The 24,351-nt window shown below is 37.5% G+C and overlaps 1 protein-coding gene across 1 annotated transcript in view; it reads right to left on the bottom strand.

The window, feature by feature from the left end:
• Positions 1–2,591: 2,591 nt before the first annotated feature.
• The window catches only part of VAT1L (vesicle amine transport 1-like), a 61,038-nt gene continuing 39,278 nt past the window's right edge, over positions 2,592–24,351 (bottom strand). The window contains exons 8-9 of the mRNA XM_010585164.1: positions 5,253–5,336; positions 2,592–3,181 (exon numbers count right to left, since the gene is read on the bottom strand). Of these exons, the coding sequence (XP_010583466.1) occupies positions 3,083–3,181; positions 5,253–5,336 (183 nt within the window). The 3' untranslated portion in view covers positions 2,592–3,082. The remainder of the gene's footprint in view (positions 3,182–5,252; positions 5,337–24,351) is intronic.

Genomic DNA, 24,351 nt, shown 5'->3' with positions numbered 1-24,351 from the left:
CTCAGTGACGAAAATGGAAAATAAGACCTCAAGTTTTCCTCTTAACCAATTCCAAGTCAGTTCCCTAACGTGACCGTAATATTAGAATAAAACATGTAAGCCAAGGATAATGCTATGCTCAATATTTTATTTATATTTTTATGTAAACATAATTTGCTTTGTAGGCACAATATAACAAAAGCTCTAAAGCAACGAATACAATTAAACAGTGTTTCAGTTCACTTCAATCAGGCTTAAGTTAAAGAGAAGCTTTCACAGTTCCTTTAAGGCAAATTGAGAAATAATTTGTTTCACTTGAAGAAACTGTCCAATTATCTTAGAGTTGTTTAAACAACACTGTCAGTAGTAAGCACAAACCTTCATTGCTACTACAGTAAGACTTGGTCAGTAACAAGTCTCTGCATCATCATTTTGTATAGCTTGACCTCTACCATTTCAGACGCGATACTACTGTTTGTGGTATTCTAAAAGGTACTTTGGGCTTGTGGGCCAAATTCTGCTAGCACAAATCCTGCTTCCAGAACAGATAGCTGAAACATTTCCATTAATTTCAGTAGTAACCTTCATATATGCCATATTAGTACCAGTAAAACACAGAGCAGAGTTTAGCTTGCTGATAGTAATGCTCATCTGTGTTGTACTTGGGTAGATCCAGAAGTATTCCTTTGTACTCACTGCAATTACCTGATATTCTGCTGATCAGAAAATGGCCCTAAAATTGGCATGAATTAGCATGAAGAGTATTTTTGCCTTGCTAACAAAACCAGAAAGAACTAGCCAAAATTATCTCATTTGATTGTTGTCCCTATGGCGTCTGTGGCCATGACCAAGATCACCCATCTTTATTTGTCTTGAAGGGTAATTTAACTGTAGAGCCAACCATACTGCGGTTTATAACAGAAGAACGGATTTGCTATTCTGCTTGCCCTACTAATTTAAGGCCTTGAGAATGCCACTTTACTGCCAGCTCGAAGGTCACCAGCAATATTGCTCACTTTGGCGTCAAATCAAAATTCCTAGTTATGTTAAGGTTTGTTGCAGGACAACATCATTACACTAACTGCAAAACAAAATTGGGCATGTTTCCTACCATTGTCAGCTTATGAGTCGTGAAAACTTAATGGCCTTTATTAAAAGCCCAACTGGCAAGCCCAATACATGGAAAACTTTCACTGAACATGTATTTTTTCTGTGGATAAAGTCCCTGTTTGGGCCTGATATGGCACTGGAAGTGTAGGCAAATCCCGCCTGAAAAGAAAATCAGCTATAGTGAAGTTCTGTATCAACATCTAGAGAAAACTAAAGTTCTGGTTCAATTAATATTTCAAAAGCTTTTTTGGCATTTTTCTCCACAGTTATTTCTTCTCATTATTTTTGAATTTGTTTAACCCAAGGGAAACTCCTTCAGAATGAACATTCTGCACAATTATCTGATATTAGAACAGCAACTTCATGAGTACAGTGTAAAGAGATGGACATTAATACTCAGGCAGCAAGATGAAACAAACAGAAAAAACGAGAGAATCTTCTAAAACCACACATAAAAGTCATCCAGACCCACAAGTCCTTTCACATTGAGAAGAACCTGTGAAGTCCTCCCTCTCCACTTTTCTGTATTAATTTTTAACTTCTATCACTACAGGATACTTGCAGATTTAGGTGAACAACTAGCCATGCCTGGAGAAATACTTTCTTTTGAAAAAAATATATTAAAAGATATATGGCATTACGCAAGGTCTCTGACATACCTTTAGCATCTCTACTGTAGGTGATTGCAGTAATTTTAAAATAATTGTTTTAACAAGACAATTGAGGACCTGAGTAGCTGCTGCTTGGATAGGTGAAAGACATGGAAAAAAAATATTTACTTTTGTCATGTTTACTTATAGTTTCCACGAGTGGGAGGTAGATAAGACTAGCTGGTCTTTGAATACTTGATCCTGCAAATAATTACAAACATAACTGTACATATGGAGCAGAGCTTTTGACAGAACTACTCACCTAGATAAAGTTATCCCTGTGCATAATTTCTGATGGAATTAAGGCCTAAAACTCATTTTTAGCAGGGTTAAGTTCTGTAGGAATTCAGCTCCAGCTTGATAGTTGACCAACACATTAGCGATTTCAGACCAGTAAACTCCGTCAACAAATTTCTTTCCACATACTGATGAGTGATCCTTACCAATACAATTTAAAAATGAAATTTAAAATTGGTTTGGATTTCGGACACAGATGAGTCAGTATGTCCTTAGCAGAAGACGTTGATCTGTCAATAACAGTGCTAATTGCTACAGGCAATTAAAGTTCTGGGTCTAAAAAGAGTGGCTCACTGACCTTTTTCTTTGCCTGTAACATACAGGGCAATAGCTCAGATCAACAGGAAAGCATGATAGTTGGCACTCTGAATGAAGTGTTTAATTACTGGTGCTGATGACTAATGTGATTATACAATACGAATCAAAGTCTCTCAATTAATGATTTCTTGCACAATTTCAGATTCCACAATTCTAAATGAGGTATTTTTGAACATGAAGATAGGATTGCTTATAAAATGATAAAGCATGACTGAGGAAAAGGAAAACTTATCTTTTTTGCAACTTTTATCTGTGGTTCATAAAAGGGAAACTATTTTAACACTGAAAATCCACAAACTTAAAATCCTCCCTCCAGTTACTAGAATCTTCCAGACAGCAAGTGGGGAATTTTTTTTTGTTACTGTTTCCAACTTGCAAAAAAAGCCCAAACCCCCAAATAACTTTATGCAAAATGTTGGAATTTGCAGGAGAAAGATGCCCATCTAAAATTACACAGTAAGTTAATAAGGCTTTTAAACTGGAACAGAAAAATCCATGGGACTCCTACAGGGAAACCGGATATTACACAGGAATGTCATAATACTGCACTGGATGAGAATGGCACTTGAGTTCAAAACAACAATGATCAACAGCTCATAGCTCAGCTGACTGCAGACAAATACAACACACACTGTACTACAGCATTTGTTCACTGATGCACAGAATAGATTTCCCAGTCTTGTTCCCTTCTACTTCATCAATCTTTCTGCATCCACCACCTCTGGCTGTTACTGGATGAATGGCATGCGCTCTTTATTCTCGTTGTCCCCTTCATGGTCTTCCTCCTCTTCTCCAGCTTCACTTGTCTCTGTGCTGTCGTTGGCCATCTGTAGGACGAAAGATGAAGGGCATCAGAGCACCTTTCACGTTGTTTCATTCATTCTTATTTCAGTTTGATTCATTTAAGAAAGTGACTTTAAAAATGAAAGAAGACAGGGGTCCAACATGAAAATAAACATTCGGTCTGCAAAACTTTTTTTGGCACCACACCACTTCCAGCTAAAATTGTGAACTGTTCCCTCACGGCTTACAGCTGAATTACCTAACAGAAAGCTGCTTTGTAGGACAGTTGCACAAGCAGACTCTGATCTGTGCACTCGTAGCAAACCAGTATTAAGGCTCTCAGATAGGAAATACAGCTGTGTAGGAAGTTTAAAGAATGTGCGAGACCTCTGGTTTACAACCCCTCCTGTATCTGCTCTTCCAGAAACACTATTCTTTAACACCAGCTAATGGATGGTATCTGGTCCCGTATGAGGCATAGTGTCAGGAAAACTCAGAGCGCAACTGTTTTACATAAAAAATAGTGAAACTTTATAGAGCAGTGGATATGTAGGTGCTGGCAGAATATACCCATGACAGAGTGCAAATCTTGGATCATAGAGGAGTGGGCAGAAACTGCATTTCCGTATTTTATTGAAGATGTCTGTACAGGTAGTAGGCAATTGCAGAAATTTGTAGTTCAGGATAGCATTTAAGGAACGCATCATGTTTTTTCATATGGGAATATTTATTACAAGCTGTGTAAAGATGCAAGACTCTCCTGTACTTCACCTTGTCAGTTTGACTTGTCTCTGGGGGCAGAACAAGAGTCTGGTTAACTGGACAGGTGGTAGTGTTTAACAGCATATACTAGTATAACTCAATTCTCTTATACACCAGCATAACCCCTCTTAGGACACAAAAAGATTCTTGTATTATCTTATAACTATTTCAAAACCAACTAAGCAAGGGACCCATTTACTTTTAAAGAGAAATGCAGTGACATTGTACCTCCCCTGTTTGATTACTAGCCTCTGCTGGAAATAAAAATCTCAAACACAACCTGATTTTAATGGAGAAAAGCAATGCTCTGAAGTTACCCGTATTTTTTAATTAACAACCTTCCTTGAAAGTGTATCAAATTTGTTCTCACCATCTAACCAATGGCTATTATGAATATACAATATCAAGAGAACAGATGGAATAAATGTATTGATGTTGTGTTATGGATTATTGTTTACAGTTTTAAGATGCAGTTCAGCTAATGCCCAGTTTCAATCTGTGAGGTCCCAAAAACCTTCCTTTTCCTTGCAGCAATTTTGTATGAGATTTGGGGCCAATTTTAGAGTAAGCACGAGTAAGAGCTTAACTGTAATTCCAGGTTCTTTTCTGTTCTTTTGAAACAGGAGATACCTCAGGTCTGAAAGCAAACTTTATACATCAGTATTGATTTGAAGTCGGTTTTTCATTATCTTCTTTACTGCTCTTTCCTACATCATCAGTGAACGTTTCGGGATGAGCCTGACTTTCATTTACTACTGCTCTCTGTAACGTTTCAGTACCATGTTAAGTGCTCCAAATCCAGTGGACCAGAGCGCCATCACAATTACCTTCCTTCAGAACATTTCTAGAAGGAAGTATTTAGATATTATACTTCATATATTATAAAAAAAGTAAAAGAAATTCATACCAAGGGTATAGTCCGACTTTTATATGGGAATCAGAAAGCACTTCTAAGTTTGTACACTGAAGTAATATTGACTGTGTCTTTTTCTGTTCAATGAACTTATTCTTACTAAAACAGGAATCTTGTATTACGTGAAATGCCTATTGTTTTCCATCACAGGGACAGAAATCGATGTGGCAGTTTTACCCTGATCTAAGACTTGCAGACACATTTTTGGAGACGCAGATAGCCATTCAGTATAGAAAAGTAACTGCTGGGACTCTAGGAATTACAATTATATTTCACTTTGGGTTAAATACATAAATTATGATTATTAGTTGTATTTAGGTGCTATGGATTTAGAAGAAAACAGGGTAAAAAAAAAAATTGTAAGTGACATGTTTCCAAAAGTCACTACCATGCTTTAACTTGTGTGACTGTACACCATGTATGTAGTGCTTTGCACTCACCAGAGGAGTGGGTGCTTTCTCCACATCCAGAATTAGTTTTCCTATATTTCCTCGGTCATGGATTCTCTGCATGGCCTCCTTCACCTGAAAGAAAGATAACCTGTTGATCATTTTCAGGCACACACTAAGAGAAGCCTGAATTCCTTCCTTTCAAAACCAGCAATATATTTAAGGCATGGTATGTGCAAGGTCATTCAAATAGCTACTTGAAACAAAATTAGTAGCTAAACACTTTTTAGTGAATTTGTAGGGACTGATTTTTGCATTGTGTTTGCCAAAATGAGATGCGAGTCTTGATGACCATTTCTGAAAAGCACAATACGCACATAATGTTAATGCAGTATAAATGTAATGGTTAGCTGAGGTGCAGAGAGAAATATAGGCTCAGGGATTAATCCTGATAGGTTGTTCATTAGATTTTTTCTTTGCAGAATACTTGTCAAGAAACCCTACTTTCACTGAAAGTATGGAATGTTTTTCTAATTGACCTATGATATTTTTCAATTAATTTCTTTTGCGTTCCTATAGAGGGAATGCTGTATCCAGGCAGTGGCTGCGATTAATGCAATACTGTGGTTCTCGCTGTATAAGCAAGTATTTCTTTCCTTCTTTTTTCTAATTCTAAGTAAGTAGTGTCCTACAGATACCACTAAGACTTGATATTTAACAGCTGGCTGCAATTAGCACGTGAGAGAAAGGAACAAAACCCTCTTCTTACTAGTGCACTGGAGAGGAGCTTATTTTGATGTATGAAGTTTCAGCCTATGAGAGCTCAGTGTTGATGAACTGAAATTGTGTGTGTGTGTTGCACTGAATGTTCGATGCACAGCATGCAGACCACACTATTAAATCACCGAAAATTGGAAGATGTCAACAGTTTCCTCACTTTCATGGTGGGAAACTTCAGGAACTGAAAATGTACACATAAAGGCTGCTTCATATCCTCATCACACTATTTTTTGCCGGCATAACGGGATATGTTGAGACAAGGAGTTTTATGTTAATAGGATCTACCATCTGTGACGTAGTTTTATTGAATATTTTAAGAATAATGGCATAGAAGGTTGAAACAATATGCTGACTTGGGAACAGGTGGGTCATTTAAAAGCCTGAATCGGGGTCCATGCACCTAAGATAATGACTGAATGTCTAATACAGAAGGAGGTATGAGATTTTTAAAGACACTGAGTGAATACAGCTTTCAACTTCCAATTAAATTTAATGGATGCTGGGCACAAAATGTCTTTACCATCTGTCAGCCTTATTTTGAAAGCTGACTGCAGTGTACTCAATATTACAACCCTAATTTTGCAAAGTGGTTCCTTCAATTAGTAAATACCAGACTTAAAAAAAATAAAAATCTGTTAGAACAAAAGAAAAATTGCACTGCAAAACACAATGACTTTCTAACTTAGAGCATAATTGTAACTTAACCTTGGAAAACACAATCTTATGAATCCCATTGGATAGAAAGTTAACCTCTAAATGTAGTCCACAAAATCATAGTAACTTTTATGAAGTTACCTTACAGCATAAACAATACCTTATTATCCTATAAGACTTGTCCTGCACTATGGACAATATTCCTTTAAGAATATTCAACAAAGAGTCTGATGAAGCAGCAGCGGTATTATTTTTTATGACTCTTATTACCCAAATCAAGCTATTAGGAGTCTCTGTAGCATGGCATAAATAACCAACATAGATGTGACAGAACTGGAGAAATAAGCAAACACACTTGCCCATCCATTGAAATTTATTACCAGAACATCATGTGGAAAGCAGGGTATGCAACATTTATTTTAATTTGTACCATATCATATTTAGCAAGACAAGTTTGAGAAAATGTGCTTTCCCTGCATTTTTCACATGCACAGTATCAAATTTAAGACTCTGGAGAAAGGTTCAGGAGTTGTTTCCAGGACACTTGTAAGTAGCTTGCAAATGCAAACAGCAGGCAGAGGCAAAGGGAATAATAAAACTTATAACAGTAATAGTGGCTATGGAATCCAGATGGAGCTATTAAAATACATAAAAAATTTGGAAAAAAGTTTGAAGAGCTGATACGACATCTGTGTATTTTAGTGTTATTTGCAACTTACCTACCCAGTTAGTCAAACTCTGTACTAGTGCAATGCCATTCAGTACATGATGTCTGAGTTAAGAGACCATGAGCTATTTTATAAATGAGTAATTTTTATGTTCATGGCTGCTAACAGTCCACTTATTCAACCAAGACTGCAACTACTCATTTCCCAAGGTGCCTGAATATTAAAACCATTCCCTCCTATACTACAGAGGGCAGAAATCATTAAAAACCTTTTTTTGCTATGCAAGTATGGTTAAGGCTTAAGTTGTTCTATGCAGACTATATAAAAACATTTACTTTTTCATGTGAACGTTTAAGTGCTGCATAGTCTGCCTTTCACAGAGTGTGGTACGGACCTTCTGCTAAGTCTCTGCCTGAGTGTTTGCATGTTACCAATGAAGACAGTGAATCACTCTTCACTTGGTTATCATCAGACCCAGGCTTAACTGGTAGTACAGTGAGGCATGTGGAAATCCTGGAATTTATTGGAGGTTCTCTGAAGTGGTTGAAGTTTGATTCAAAATAAATATCCCTTCAAGTAGCAAGGATCAAAAAGGCTTCCCTCTTCTTACAGAATTGTGTCCCTAAGTTACTTTTCACCAATTATTCTATATTGGCTGCTACTTTACGTTTGTCAGCTAAAATCCAAGTAAACGGATCTGATGTACTTTGGTTTATAATGAGTTAACTGAATTTCTTGTTGTGCAGTATCATCAGCAGAGGGCTCTTGGATTGGAAATAATGCAAAGAAGTGTTTACTAATATATTTTCCATTGGAATAAAGGACAAAAATTCTGTTGGCCTTTGTTTGCTTTCAGTATAGCTCAGCCCTTAGAGGGTTTGTGTCTAAACTAATGCTAATTTTAGCCTTGAGAGCCCCCAAATTGACACAGTATGTATCACAGAGCTCTGCACTGGAATCAGAACTATTTTTACACATTAGTGAACAATTGGAAAATGCTTCCACTTTCCATGTTATTTATGTAAAGAAAGTTGGCAAACCAGTTACTGAAAAACAAGAAAGGCCCAGAATGCTGCACTGCCATGCGCTGTCTGATGAATCTGACATAGGCACTCCTAGGCAGCAGTAGAGGAAAATGATTAATAGCAAAGGAGAAATAAAAGGAATCCCAAGTTTGCCTTTTCCCTCAAGCTTACTTGCATTAATTTGTATTTTAGTTTGACATACTGTTTTTAAGCATACTGTAGAGTAGAACCATCTTCCCCTATTTGTTCAGTCTAGTGGAAAATGATAACACAGGAAAAGGACCTTTCTAACTCAGTTTGAAACTATTTGCATTTGCTTTAGGGAATGTGCTTTTATAATTGGAGAAACAATTTTGAACAAGTATATTTCTCCCATTCAGCTCTACAAATGGTACAGTCATGGATATGTTATCACATATCCTCGTTCAAGGGTTTTTCAGTAATGACAGTGTATCTGGAAATTAAGATGACCTGCGCAATAATGAGGTAATCTGTAAAACAAAAAACATGGTCTAGAAAGACAAAACCAATGCACCTCAAGGTCCTTTACAAGTCATGCTTACCATGCCCTGTGAGAAATATTCAAATTCTCATTTTCCATCATAACTCCCCAAGTGCTGCAGATTTTCTGAGCCGTCTATGAGCTCCTTCCTCACACCACTCTGCTGGACCCAAGCAGAGAGGCAAGGAATATAAAATGCATAGAGCTTAACTGGGAATGTACAGAACCATTGCACTGTGTCAGCATTATAGGCAAAATTTAGAAGCTTTAACATTTTTTAGAAAATTTTAATCTATTAACACATACTTGCACATTTAAAGAGGTGTTATGCTACCAACAGAATTCTTCAAAGAAGTCTTCATATAAGCACAGGATAAAAAAAATCACAAAGCTGGCAAAGGCGGCAGCTTTTTTTCTGAAAAACCCTATTCAAGTATATTTTCCTGAGGGCACGTTATGGTTGGGATCTCAGAGCTTCTCTTGGATCAGAGCCATTTCTGTCCATCTGTATCATGTATCATACTGTGAAGAGCAACAATTACTGTCAATAGACCTTGGTAGGAGAGTAAGGGCAGAAATGCCTTCATGTTACCGGTCAGAGAATGTTCTAGAAGAGGTTTCTCTAGACAGCTGTGTTCTCTGGAAGTATAAAGTTTGACAGCTGCACTGAATCCTCTCCAATACCACTGTAGTATCTCTCTTGGGGTACTCCTCAAAAGTATCAAGAACTTTGGATATTGTGTCCTCTTTAAACTGCTTCAAACAGGCTCATCTTCTCCAGCCTAAAATCTTCTCAAAATCAAGCTGAGGCACTTACCTTGACCAACAATGGTAACTTCCAGAATATTGTTTAATACTTTCATCTCCTGCCAGACTATATCTTCTCTGTCTTCAAAAACAAGCTGTAACAAGGCCTCCCTCTAACAATTTTTATACAGGTAACTATTGCAAAAAGTTAGTATTTTTAAAAGTCTGCATACAAACTAAAACAGAAAAGCAAAGAAAAAGCAAGTTGACCAGAGACACTGGGTTCTAGATTCAAGGGACAGATATCTGCCTTGTCTTCCTACTTTCAAACATCTGAGCTCTACAGGCTTTCAAATACAATGCAGGTAATGATATACAGTGAAGAATAGGATTTTGGAAATTCTAACAATGGATAAGTCTGGAATTCCATGTGGGTCTAACAGATTTTTAAAACCTGGATTAAGAAAGCTCCATACTTTTTCCTTCCAATGAGAACTTTGACAATAACTGGCTGTGCCAATAGTTGTTTGCAAATTCAGAAATGATGCCACACTCTGGGTAATGGCATGCAACATTCTGCTCAACCTTCCTTCACTGATTAAAAAATTAGTACTATTGAATATTATAATCCTGTCCAGTTCATACAAGAGCAACACAAAGAAGTCAAGATGAAAATCTCAGCACATCTTAGGACAATGCTTGAACTAAACAGGTGTGTGTATTTTGGGGTATTCTGTTTGTGTGGTTTGGGTGAGTGTTTATTTCTGTGCTTTGTGATGGGGAAAAGATTAGTCTGGTCTTCACTTTGTGGGGTTTTTAAAAGATATCCTTCCAATGGAGTAGGCTGCTAAAATGATTCGTTCAGTGTTGCTAATTCTATTGGATTTGGGAAATTTGACATAATTTTAGAAAGACTGATTATGTACCTTGAAATTACTGATACTTAGGTCTTGATGCTACCTATTACCAAATAAGCCAAAAAAGAAGACACAAAAATTAAATAATTTTTGAAGTTTGTCTGTGAAATTTTAAAATGATATCTTTTTGTAAAAAAATTACGTTGTCACTGCAGCAAAGAGAATGTTTTCAACTAGGCTGTAGTTCACAGAGATGCCTATTTAGTCTCAATTTAACAAAACAGCTAATTTAGTACTATCACATTAGCTCTAGATATTGTTAAAGAAAAATAGCATGGTATTATAAATACAAAAGATTTCCTGTTCCTTGTAGCAATGATATGCTAAATTGATATGGTATCTCTAATAGAAAGGACAGATTTCCATATTTCTTTAGCTAGTACTTCATTGTAGACCATATGATTTGCAAAGTTTTTATTTCACTAAAAGCAAAAAAGAATACTCTATGATAACAGCCATAAATTATTTTCCTCTACTGAATACACCACCAGACTATGCACTGGGAACATGGTATGATTTTATTGTAGTCATTCTGTCATCAGTGAGCTGACAGCAAGACTAATTTAAAATAAAGTACAAGCTTGCATTAAAAAAAAAAGAGAAAAACATTATTTTGGTTTCTTACTAGCATTTCTAAAATAGTAAAGTAGTAATAAGAGCAGAGTACTAAACTAAGAAACCAGCTTTAAGGAATCACATTATATCCACAAATGACTTACATAAGTTTAATGAAGTACTCTGTCAGCACTCCTGAGTAATTTGTAATACATTTCTATGTGAGAAATGTACGTAAAAAAAGCACAAAGAGCACAAAATTAAGCATGTTGTTACCTGTAACCACTCAGACCGGAAAAAAGATCTTCATACTGAAATTAAAAATAGCAGCTACACACATTTTTTTACTCAAATAGTTTCTACAAACCTAAAATCATGGAAAACAAGGTGTATTCCAAACAAAGCAAGTAACATGCTATCAAATTATGACATTACATTTGGGTATTTGCAGCTAGCTTCTGATTACACTGGTTTTCTATAGCTTTTGATGGGGGTATGTAAAAACAGTCCATTTTAAATTGACTAAAAGACTTTTTTTCCTGAAATACATCTTGTACACCTGCCTTACTACTAGTGTTTTTCCTACGTTGTCCTTGGATTTTTCTTGTTTGTTTTTAGCACTAATTTTTCCACAGGTGAAATTAGTAACTGGGACAGATTTCTTGTCTGGCTTTTCATCTTAAGTCATTCATTTCAGGTCTCCACCTCTACTGTCCTGGTAGCTATGGCACTGATCCTTCAATTTGCTGAAGGCTGCAACTGAAGTGAGACAAAGTGAGGAGTGCAGTGCCTTACAGAAGATATCTTATGATTTAATCTTGGAACCCCATTACAGAACAAGCTTGAAATCTGCACTGAGACCATGATTACTTTGGAAAGTTCCTGAATAGACATGTTTTCCTGGATGTAAGTCTGACCCTTTATAAATAATATATGCCTGAAACAAACAATTATACTCCAACTTTGTATTGCTATAGTCAAGCCTCTGCTTATTTACCCATTTTACTTCTAACTAATTTGTTGGCTGTTCTGCATTTGAAACCAAGAGCCAACAGTAATCTCTGCTGAGGTATTCATAAATGCTTGCTGACATTCAGCTGTCTCTGGAACTTAATTTTGTTGTTAGAATATAGCAAAAGCAGTCTACTGCTTTATGGGAAAAGTTAAATGGAAAATGTATTACTAATTATCTGTTGCACCATTTCACAGGGTGAAAGATAAATCCAGCCTGCCTAAGAAATGGATGCTAGTTTCAAGCCTTTGGATATTATTTTAAACATAATGATCCATTTCTGTATTTGGCTCTTATAAGGAGCCAACCTCAGGAGTAAAATAAGAGAGACTGTGAAGTTGGAACACTAAAATGCTCGCTATGCCAATATAACACATTGGGGGCTTTAGGCCCATGTTAGTAATATGGATGTTTAGTAGAGAGAAACAGTGAAGGCAACATGCCATGGAAAAACTTCCTAGTGTAAATGTCAAAACATAATGCTTTCATCATCCTACGTGAAGCTGTTCAGCTCAGTAATATAATGAATTTTATAAACTTTTTTTTAGTAAAGTTACACGTTTACTACAGAAAACAAAAAAAAAAGGAATTGAAAGATACTGGTGCAATAGAAGAGTGGATATTCTTTTAAATCAATGAGGCTGAATGCAGTTTGTTGCACAAACTGCCATCTACAGATTACAGTTTCATTTTTGCAGACGACTTCTTTACTCCCTCACTCTCAGCTAAGGCAGTTTTATTGGATGGTGGCAGAGGACTGTGTACTTTCTTTTCTTGGGCCCCTCTGCTGATAGTGGGTTTCCCTGAGGTGTATGAAAGGATTTCTGCTTACAGTAAAGGAATCCTTCATTCCCCTTTTTGGTAAATTAGGCCATAGTATGAAAGGCTGAAGAATCTTATGCCAAGGTTACAAATTTAATCCAAGTCAGAAGTGAAATTAGTTCAATTATCTCAGTGTAATCTGTCAAACCCCCCAATCGTTCTAATGCTGTATCATCACATGTTGTCAAAAAGATGGTCAGCACCCAAATAAAGGGAAAGTCCCTCACCTCCAGATGGGCACAGTGGAAGAGAGCATTAATTTCATTTATGGTCTACAACCGTAATTTTTCCTTCTAATTAGTTCTACACCTTTAGGTTCAATATTGCTGTTTATTTTCACACATCATTTCAAAGAATCACCTTTTGTCCTCTGTTTACACACTGAAAAGGTCCAAGCCTTCCAGCACGTCAAGACTGCTCCCATCTAGCCATGAAATAATCCCCTCGTCCATTGTAACCTGTGCTGCAAAGATCACCCCGAAGTCTTACTTTTCCAGCTATATCCCTTCCCTCTAATACTTCAGCTGATTCTTCAGACTAAAAGCAAAGACATAAGTAGCAACACTTACTCTCTGCATGTGGCCATCAACCCAAGCCTCTTCTGCCCACATCACCTCCTATGAGCACTTTTACTGTCTTATTTTAAGCACCCGCATGACTTTTCCTGTGCTGCATTTACACATAAGAGAAAGTCCAACAAAGACCTCTCCAAAGCTGGTGCTTTAAGGATTCTTTACAGTAATCCCCCAAATGGCAATGTCACTACACCCCTCAAATTCTTCCTAAGCCTCTTTTGCTGTCTATATGGGAGGCTGAAAACAGCTGATTATTTGAGAAGTAGCTGCCATAGTCATGGAACAGTTACCCCATGCTCCCTCACTTACTGGCTCATACCGCGTGATGCTCTTGGACAGTTTTTGAAGCAGGGACTGTGTCTTCTTAGGGGTGTGTGTATCACGTCAACAGAACCCCCACCTGAACACAGCCAAGCCTCCTAATCACATCTGTAGCACACAGAAATAGTAACAGCACCTTTTAACCATCCGTTATTGTACAGCCAATTTCATATGTAAGTATAATAGGTGGAACAAAGCATTTTGCAACAGCAAAATAGCTTTATCCTGAGGCTCTCTTACTTCTGTTCTCCAAAGAATATGGGGAGAAAGGAGGGAGCACCCATTTAGCGTGCTTAACCATCAGAAACAGAATCATGTCTCTTCTCGAAAGTGTTGTTTGTTTAACTGTATCGTCAATAAACAAACTTTCAAGTTCAGGAGAGAAGGAAATAGCAGGAATGTAGAGGCCAAATACAAGAAAAGCAGAAACTAGCAAAGGGATTTAGATAATTTTCTAAGCATACAGGCATGTGCTAGAACTTAGAAGCCTTGGTTCAGAAATAGGTTGGAAAAGACAAATATTTATCTCATGGGATCTTTCTAACACTCAGCATGGTCTTTGGTTTGGTATTGTTGTACAGAACAGGTCCAAAATCTACTTCATGGTGCTACTGTGAGGTTCAGTAGACATTGGAAAGGAAAGCGCACAGCATGACCACTACTTTTTGAGGAGAATTTAGAATATTCTGTGTATACAAACAAATTTCACTCCCTGTTCCACTAGTGTAACTTCCTTGACATCATTAGGTTGCATGTGAAGGAGAAGAGCAGGTATTGGGGGAGAATAAAAGTCTCAGTTGATAAAGAAATACTAGTAGTGTTCAATAGGCTTCAATTATTCGAACATATGTTCTGTACATGCATATTATCCTTCAAACATGGTTTTCACACAGGTCAGCACTTTCTGACCACTCCTCCAATCTTGGCAGAGCATGAGCTTTCCATAAGGAGAACTGAGTATTTTCCTTATGAAAGCTAAGCGAGCTTCCTCCTATTACCCTTGCCCTAGTCCTCTATATGCAGCTAAATAAGGAGTTTAGCTTCTGCATTACTCCTGTGCAGGCTCTCTCTGACAGAGACACGAGCTGTCTGCAAGAGCACTCCTTACCAATAATTAATTCCTCTCTTGCTCACTGTCGTGTGTCTGAGAAGCCTGCATCTGCATCATGTCTGCAAAATCACATGGACAGGATCTCCATGGTGATTGTATCACGCGGTATGCAAACATCAGCTGACTAGTCAAGGTTACTTTGGCAACCCAAGTGTCACAGGTAATGATCCAAATCTTGTTCAGATTTATGAAAGAATAATCTGACTTAAAAACTTGCCCGTTTTTCATTCTAGGGCTGGTTCGGTTCTGTTCTGTTGCTGTTCATAACAGACACTATTTCAATGAGCCCAGAGCTATCTCCATTAGAATTACAAACACTAATATCAATAATATTTAAGCATCATTTGTATGCAGTAATGAAGAAAAAGATGCATACTGCAGTCTGTTCTAGCTGAGATGCCACATAAGCAAAGCTTTAATACTACAGCTTTCATTAGTGCTATAAGGCAACATCATTTTTACTATCAAGACTCACTGCTGTGGTCTATCACAAAGCGATGATGTCTTTAATATGAATTGTGAGCTGCATTATAATTGCAGATGCTCTTCTCAGACCAGAAGAGTTTTCTTTCATGTCATTGGCATTTATGGCTTTTAAAACTGAACACAGCACTCCATCCAAAACAAAAAAAAATCATGTAGTCTGTCTTCTGGATTATGTCTGTTTAGCTTTGGTCTGTGGAAGGGAGGAAGCTCAAGAAACCAAGGATAACAGTTTCTTAACTTGCTGGCAGCTCTGAGGGAAGCGAACCGGCATACTCCCTGCAGATTTTGCCAGGGCGCTAGGGCATGGGAAGCACAGAGCAAAAGTAAATCTCCCTTTTAGGCTACATTTGCCACAGCCCTGTTAATGTGGCTTGGGCTAAGAGAAGGGACAGGACATGGGCTCCCTGGATAGCCTGTGACACACGCACAGCGAGCAGTCACTGGGCTCCTTCGCGCTAATGACTGCGTCCTTCTACTCTCAAAAGTCACATCTGTCAAAATTCAGTCCTATTGTTTTGCTGGTGTATTTCCTCATCCCTGATCTTGAAATGTCTCTCTCATGTTTATGCAATATGATTCAGTGGAGTAATATTTCATTGGGAAACATGCTGAATTTTTTATAAAGCTTTTTTTTTTTTTCCTAAATGAGTTTGCAATACCTTCCTTTCTCAGGCTAAGTCTTCTTTACAAGCTTTTGTAGAAAAGCTGTTTACCTGGGCGTAATTACTGATAATTACCCTACCACAGACACAGTTATTTGGACAAAACCATCCTTTTGCTGGTAGGGGTTATTTCCCTTAAGAGCAATGGAATAACCTGTATTGACCACAATACACTTCCACGGGAATGATGTGCATTCACGATAGGAATATTTTCCTTGCACCGTGTAGCAGAATAGCCAGCAGAAAAGTGCTTCTAGTATTTAATTCGCCTAACTGCTGTGACAAAAATCCTCCAATTATCTGTTTGCATGGGAGCTCGGTATATTGGAGGCTGGTAAACCTGCATCTGCAATTGGCCTGGATTCTCCTCTCTTACCTACACCACTAATTCTGAAGAGACCTCTCAAACTCTCTTCGTTCTAGAGGCTGAGGGTAGGCAGCATCTTGCAAGACAGATGGAAAAGCAGCATAATATTTACAGGATTTTGAATAGGCTCTGTTCCTGCCCATGGTGAATACAGCCAGCTCTTAACAGGCAGAAATCAAGCACTGCGCATATGCAAGAAGACGCATCAAACTCAGGGTGTCTGAGGCCCAATTTTCATAAACACCCACTGAAAAATAAAGTGCATGGGGAAAAGATAGATACAATCAAAATCAACTGCTAAAGTGTTAAAAAGTTAGTATTGTTAGCAATGATTTTGAGCTGATTAGAGTATTTTAGACACAGGAGTAGGAAAATAACTTGGGTCATGGAGCCTATTTCCTTACTGTGAAGCTAACATGTCATGTCACCTTGCTAGCATCAATCTGAAATCAAAAATTATTTTATCCAACTCATCTGTTTATGCTCTGTTACGCTGAACTTTTGTACCAATAGTTTTGCCTGCACACATTCAAACAGAAGGTACTTTTAAAATCTCTTTCATTCCTCCATTGCTATTCGCAGCTGCAAACAGTAGCTCTGGCCTCTATTCCCTTCTGCTGCCTGTCAGCGAGGAAAGACCTTTTCTCCAGAATAGCTTTTAGCCTCGCTGTATGTTGCCATGGCAGCAAGACTAAAACCAGACCCAAGATGAGAAAAATGTCAAAGGAATAAAAACTGACGCTACAGGCAAATTCTGACTCTGAGTCCTCCCTCGGCTACTGAAGATACCTATTAAGTTATACATCTTTTAGATGGAGAGCTACAGCTGCAGAACTGTGCCGTTTTCACTCTTCCCTTATTCCTATAAGCTCCTGCTGACGTCAATGAGTATCTGTTTTGCCTCAGTAAAATTCAAAGAAAAAGAGATTTAAAGCCTTGTAATTACAGAATAACTGAGCCAAATCTTGCCAGCTTTTACTCACGGAGTTAACAGGGATAAAGCAGAAAAAAGGCAGAACCAATATCAAATTAACTATTTAGAAGTACTAAACAGCAGTGCCTAGATTATCAATTTGGTGGGAGTTTTCCTACATGGTAAAAGAGGAGAAAAGACCTTGAAATTTGATCCATCAACACAAGACAATTCCAGCAAGTTAGGACAGCTCAGGGGTATTCTGCGCTTTCACAGTTAAAGACTAGCATTTTGGTTGCAAGTGAAGTGCTACGGAAAGAACATCTTTATAAGTCTATGTGTATTATCTTAGAAAAACCTGCACAGAGTGAGAAGGAAAGCTATTTTTGATTTAAACTGCCACAGCACAGCTTTTCTCATTATGACTTGTTATTAACATAAGCTTGAAGAAAAAGGGAATTTTTTTCTGTACTAATATGGGAAATAATTACCTTATTACTTTCAAAGTCAAGGGTTGTTTCTGAAGGGTAGAGATTTGGTGAAGAAATCGCTGGAACACACTCAAGCAGAAAACCCTCATCTTGTGAATCAGGATGAAGCTTTAAGGATCTTGTGCTGGAATTTCTTTTAGAGCAGCAATAAAGCCAGAACTCCTGGACCCAAATCTTCTACAAGCAGTCTGGCTAGTCGACAGCACGTTACAATCATATTGACTCTATACTGAGATTAACCAGTCTGAAGACAAGCACAGCATTGCGTGGAAGGGATACAGAACTATTGTGATAAAGTTAAAGCATTCCTCAAATCCACTGACCAAAGGGGGATCCCTCCTACATCACACTTCTGGTTGCCACTACATGCCACTGACTCTCAGCTGCTGCCTGAGTCTTTGGGAATGCTGGTAGAAACAGCATGGGCCCAATTTATACTAGGAAGATGGCTTCAAGCACATCAAAGCCACAAGTAGAGGAGCTCAGAACTGGTCACCTTTATGGTTACCTTTCACCATTCTGAGCAATAATGCATCTTAGAGTAAGTTGCAACCAACTGTGCACACAGGGATGCGCCAGACACTCCTGAACCTTGGGGTATTCAAAAGCGTAGTGGCTCAGATTCCACTCCAGTGAGTCTGGTTTGGTCTGCAGCAGCAGCTCTTATACTGGGGAAAACTCCTTTGGCTGCAAAGGAGTTTTGGCAGTTGCAGGCAAAACGGCACTCTGTATTTTGTTAAGATGCAGCAGTCTCCTGCCTAAATTGAATTCATATATAATGTTCAGTTTGGTGTATTCCTGTATTCCATCACAATCTGTTATAACAATTTATAGCAGGAAATAAACTTTATTACATTCATCACTGTGCAATTAAAAAAAAAAGACATTTTATGTTATTGACTATCAAGCTCCATGACATCAGTTTTTATACTCTTGCCTCAGCAATGCTGCCTTGTGATCTCTTTGAAAAAATGTTTAGAGAAAAAACTGCACCAACCCACAAGTATGTCTTTGTTCTCTTTCACATAAGCATACTCTAATAGTTGGAGTGTCATTAAACTCTCCCCCTCCTCCACCCCCAGAACATGCAAACTTAATTACAAGCATACTGCTTTGTGTAGTGTTGTATTGTTGTCTTTCTAATTATAATGCCTAGACTGTAGAAGGTGAATGTTGTTGAACTCCTCTGCACAGCCTTGCAGCAGCAATCCTGTCTGGTTGCTTCTCTGTGGGAATCTGGCAGACAGAGATCCCTCCTGACACACAAGGGAAAGATCAGACAGCCTTTCTGGAACTATATTGTTTCACGGCCATATGAGAACTCCAAGTCTGAAATACTTCCAGAACCACAGCCTTTCACACAGACCATCTAGACACTTGCAGGCCACTACCTGAAGACAGAAGAATCTTTGACACCATATTCTGAATTGCCTCCGAGCTTACTAGCTTCAAGGTGTTCCAAGTCAATCCATGTCTTAATTCTGCCTCTGGGCAAATGGGCACAAACATTGCCACTTCGAGGGGGTAGGGAGGAATGCAACAAACCAGCTTGCAAAATATTAGGTGATTCTTGAACATTCATTTATCAAGAATCAGTGCCCATTCTACCATGGTTTTTGTACGTGTATGCAGTTACACCAGAATATAAATGAAATAGCAAAGATTAGGCTGTTTTCTGCAGGGACTCTGCTTCATTTGAGCAACACTTGGGACGATGGGGCCCTAATTCCCAAGGTTTCCAGGCACAGCAGGCTTTACAATAATGGCAGTGTTAAACCTTCACAGTGACAGTACCTGTGGATATTATTTGTGGATTTAACACTGCTTCCCTGTATGGCTATGTACAAAACCTTTTAATTACATACCTTGCTTTCTTTGTCTTTATGATAACACACAGTATTTACGTAGTCCATAGGAATACTGCTGTGTGCTAGTACATCACTCAGGTGGCCCTTTAAACCATACCACGGCTTCAGTGTTCAGAGTCAAATGTAAGAAAATTATTCCAGAAAGCTCAAAGTGCCTGTTCTATAGGCTGTTTCTTTTATAGTCTCTCTAACCAAAAATCCTTGTCATGTTAGAAGATGAATATTGGTGTAGATGAAACCCTGTTCTGACCTCATATGACTGTTCATATGCTCCAAATGCCATCAAATTAGGGATGATGCAACCTGAGCTCACCCAGGTACATTGACATTTGAGGCACGAATAAAGATGGTCATTTAACTCCTATGCGTTATTAGTACTGGTTACTCTGGCTCCTTCCAGGATGCACACACCATTTAGGTTTGAGTGCATGGGTAGAAGATCACTTGTACTATCACTTTTTTACTACTATAGTGAAAAAACAGCTGTTCTTTTTTACAGTTGTATGTTTAGACCAAAAGCCCTTCCAACTACCTTCTGCATATGACAAAACCAAAAAACCCACCCATGGTTACCTTCTTGTTCTTTCCCAAAATTTCATCAGTACCTGTTTATTGAAATTTCTGTTTATTGGCAACAAACCAGTTTATTTTACATAAAGGAGATATTTCTTTGTGTGTCCCTCGCTAGAGAGGATTTGCTTTGTTTTAGGAAGCTGCAAAACTGCAGAAAACTTTCCAAAAGGAAGGTCCTTTTTTACCTTGTATTTTTTGTATCTCGTATTATTTGACCAGCACTCCATGCTGATGGCCTATATTACTCCCACCTCTTTTGTCTTTCAGGCTTGTTCCAGTTCTCTAATCCACCAGAACCATCATTCAGTAACAAAAAACTCATTTCTACAGTGTCATTATTAGAGACTTCTCCATAGCTTACCAGCAGCACTGATTTTTTCAGTATTTCTCACCAACACTTTTAAACCCAGACTTAAAGCACTACAACCTGCATGACAGTAGTTCCCTTTTTTTCTCCCCTAACCTTCCCTGTCGTGTCCTCTCTTCTTTGTCTTGCACTAGTAAGGGTTGCTGACTGTGCCTTGCTTTCTTCTACTTGAACCTTGTAATAAGATCCTGCCTCATGAAAACATGTGCTTCTTCTGCTACCTTTCCCAAATGACAGGTGATTTTTTTGGAAGTCAGGCACAAAACCTGTGACCAACATGACTTCTGCCAATATAATTTTTCATCATATTTTCTAAACAATTCAAGTGAGTCAAATAATTTTAGTCCCAAAGACCTTCTATCACATAGTCCTCAGACTCTTCCTTGACCTCCATTTTAAGCTATTTATTTCACAGTAAGGGATCTTAAAATCAGTCATAAAAAATTAGAAATTCCTGTACTACCTGTCTGCTTATTTCAAGGAACTTTAAGTCTTCCTTTATTACTACTATGGAGAAGAAATTGTGCTCTATTCTAGAACCACTATTCCAAACCATGGGAACCAAACTTGACTGGTTACAAAATACAGTAAACATTCAGTCTTCCAGATAGTAAAGACATAATTATTAAAAAGCCTTGGCACTACAATTTCCAAAGTCTGAGAAGCTTCATATGCAAATCCACATACTAGGATTCAATTACAAGAGCACATTAATACTGTGTCATTGAAAAAAATCTCCATGTTCTTTTGTAACAATCAATTCTCTCCAATAAAATCCATCCCTAATCAGTAAACCAATTACATAAATTCTTGAAACTCATCAAGGTAAATCCCAAAGGCCTCTAAAGATCCAAATGAGGAAATATTTCTCCTTTGATTTCTTGTATAATTTTTTTTTGTTTCAGAATGTAGTACCATGAGGATTGCAAATCTAATTATTCATAAGTCATCATCATATTTTTTGATTATTCAAAAGGCTCTCTAAGTCAGATCCTACCATTGGGTGCCACTCTGTAACTTCATTAAAATTGTACTTAAACAAAAAACACTGATACATTAAATTGGAATACAGTTGTAACGTTAGAAAGTATGATTCATTCTTATCCTCAGTTTGAGCTAAATCAATTTACAATAAGATTGAAATAATTCATCTAGGTAAGATGAAAGGTATTTGAATTTATCTTGTTTGCTAGTTGACAGTTTTACAATAGATTCTGCAGTCCTGTTTGCTTTATTACTTAAAATTTCTCCTGGCACTGTTAAAATCCTAAGCCCATATTAAGATTTTAACTCCACATAAGTATTGTACCAATGTGATTGCTATAAAAGTTGATTTAGTTTACAACAAGTTTAATGCTCACGTGGAATACTCATTCAGCTTAGCATTATGTTGTATCGACTGAAATCAAATTGCTATGTAAATGGTAGCAGGGAGCCAAAGCAGAAGTGTTCATGTGACAGAAAGTCACTGATTCAGCTAGGACAATTTCTAATCTAGTTCAATTAAACATGCATGTGTAGATGCACCAAAAAAGGAAATGGCATGTATACTAGCTACAGTAATTCAGGAAAATAGGCAAGAACTTTAATAACACACATTTTGCTAGCTCTAGGCTACTGTAGGCTTAACTGTAGGAACTCTTAGAACTATGCTGGATGTTTACTTTAAATTGAAGGAAAAGATACAGTTTTGTGTTACTTCTGCTCAAGAATTCAAAGGTTATGCCCTTTTTCATCAGGAAGGTTGAAGATCTTTAAGATATTTTACCCAGGACATAACCATAGCACACAACAGAAAAAAACTCAGGTTATTCTCAAGGTTGTTGGTATTTGGTGATGGTAGAGAATTCACTTTTACACAACTTTTATTCTACTAAACTGAATGCATTTATGCATTTAAACTAAGATTTGGAGCTGTCTGTGATGTGCGAAGGTTTATTTCTTACAGATATGGCCTACGTTTTCAAACATGCACTTTAATACCACATTCAAAGCCTGAACTTTGATATCCAAACTAGCATATTCAGTAAAATGAGTTGCTCATTTGAAAATCTTGAATTGCGTTGTTTCCTTTTAGTATTGTTTTCTGTAAGTCAGTGACTGTAACATACAGATTTGCCCTCCAAAATATCTTTGTATTCAATCATTCACAGCAGGCTAGTATATAGAGGAAGCTTTTAGTATTGACAATATATCTGCTTTGCTGCCTTGGTGTTAATTTATATCGTTATCTGTAATGAGCAATTCAATACCACATAAGACTCTCAATTATCACATTAAATTTGGATTATATTATGCTAAGAGATGTCTTTATGCCCAAGAGTAATTTTGCTTTTAAAACTCATCTGTGTTTAAAACGATTGAAAAGAATCTATGAGCCATTTTCATTAGGTAAGAACATTTATCTTGATTAATGATTGTTATGCACTAAAATAAAGTGTTATTTTGGATACAATCATTGCATTTTGTTCAGGATAAAATTATGTAAACCAGAAAAGTAAACTTGCTTCCAAGTTCCCCACTATACTTAGAAAAGGAGAATTTAATCATACTATGCATTAATCTTGTAAAATGTTATAAAAATCTTAAAGCTTTAAGACTTTAAAAATCACAACAGGGAATTTTGGATAATATAAAAAAATAATTCCAAATCAGAACAGCCTCATAATCAGGTGGCATCAGAACAGAGCTGTACATAGTGTGTGCTGCTACTACTACTGCCTAAGTGCCCATCACCAACTTTCACAGCCCTTGGGGAAAGCGCATGATTCTCTTGGTGAACCCCAAGAGTGGGCTTAAAGTACAGCCTGGAAGATGCTAGTTTCCACCGACTGGGATATTCATTCTCTTGCTCTCTAGAGAGTAATGAATTGGTCCATGTTGTGATGATCCAGTAATGAATCTCAAGGTGTGTAAGGCAGGACTCAAACACTGGAACATGTTGACTCATGAAGTTTAATATTGAACTGTCCTTCCTAATTACAATCAATACCAGCAATGGACCATCTGGTTAATGTGTAGAAGATTATCTACATAAAACTACAAAATTATCTTATCTACAAGTCTTCTAGGTAAGACATTAGTAAGTGCTTTTTTGGGGATATTGGCAAAGTTGTATGAAATAGCACACAAAACTTGTGTCATCTTTGCAATAAAGAGAATCTACTAACCTAATTACACTACTAGTACGGAAAAAAAAAAGGAAAAAAAAAAAAAAATGAAAACAACCACCCAGGAGATGAATTTTTTGCTATTGCTGATGAGATTTCCACAAATTCTACCAGTCTGCCAAAACTAGTTATCAACATGATTAGTTGCCAAGAGACAAACTTGGTTTTGCTGACAGAACTAATAATTTACTTTTTCTTTGGCTATTGTTACACTGATAAGCAGATCCCAGGAGAAGAGCTAGAATGTTCACTTCAGAAAGGCATTTCTAAAACCAAAAAGGTCCAATTCATTTCATTTACCAGAGTTCTGTGTCTACTAACAACTAAACATCCTTCTACTGTAGCTAAAAGCTTATGTCAATGTTATCTCTTTATAGACCAAGCACCCAAAATCCCCAAAAGCAGAAATGCTGAAGGCATACTATCTACTGATGTTTCTCACTACAGTAATTTTGCAGTCTCTGAAAGCATCTCATTCCCTTCTGCTCTGTTAACCTTTCTGCTCACTGTCAGTCATGGAAGATAGCCACAGGGACCAATGCTGCCAATGTAGCATCATTTAGA

This window comes from Haliaeetus leucocephalus, unplaced genomic scaffold, assembly GCF_000737465.1.
Source record: "Haliaeetus leucocephalus isolate CR32 unplaced genomic scaffold, Haliaeetus_leucocephalus-4.0 Scaffold92, whole genome shotgun sequence".
In the NCBI taxonomy this organism is placed as follows: domain Eukaryota; kingdom Metazoa; phylum Chordata; class Aves; order Accipitriformes; family Accipitridae; genus Haliaeetus; species Haliaeetus leucocephalus.
Note: the sequence above shows the minus strand (reverse complement) of the source record. Positions and strands in the feature narration are given on the sequence as shown.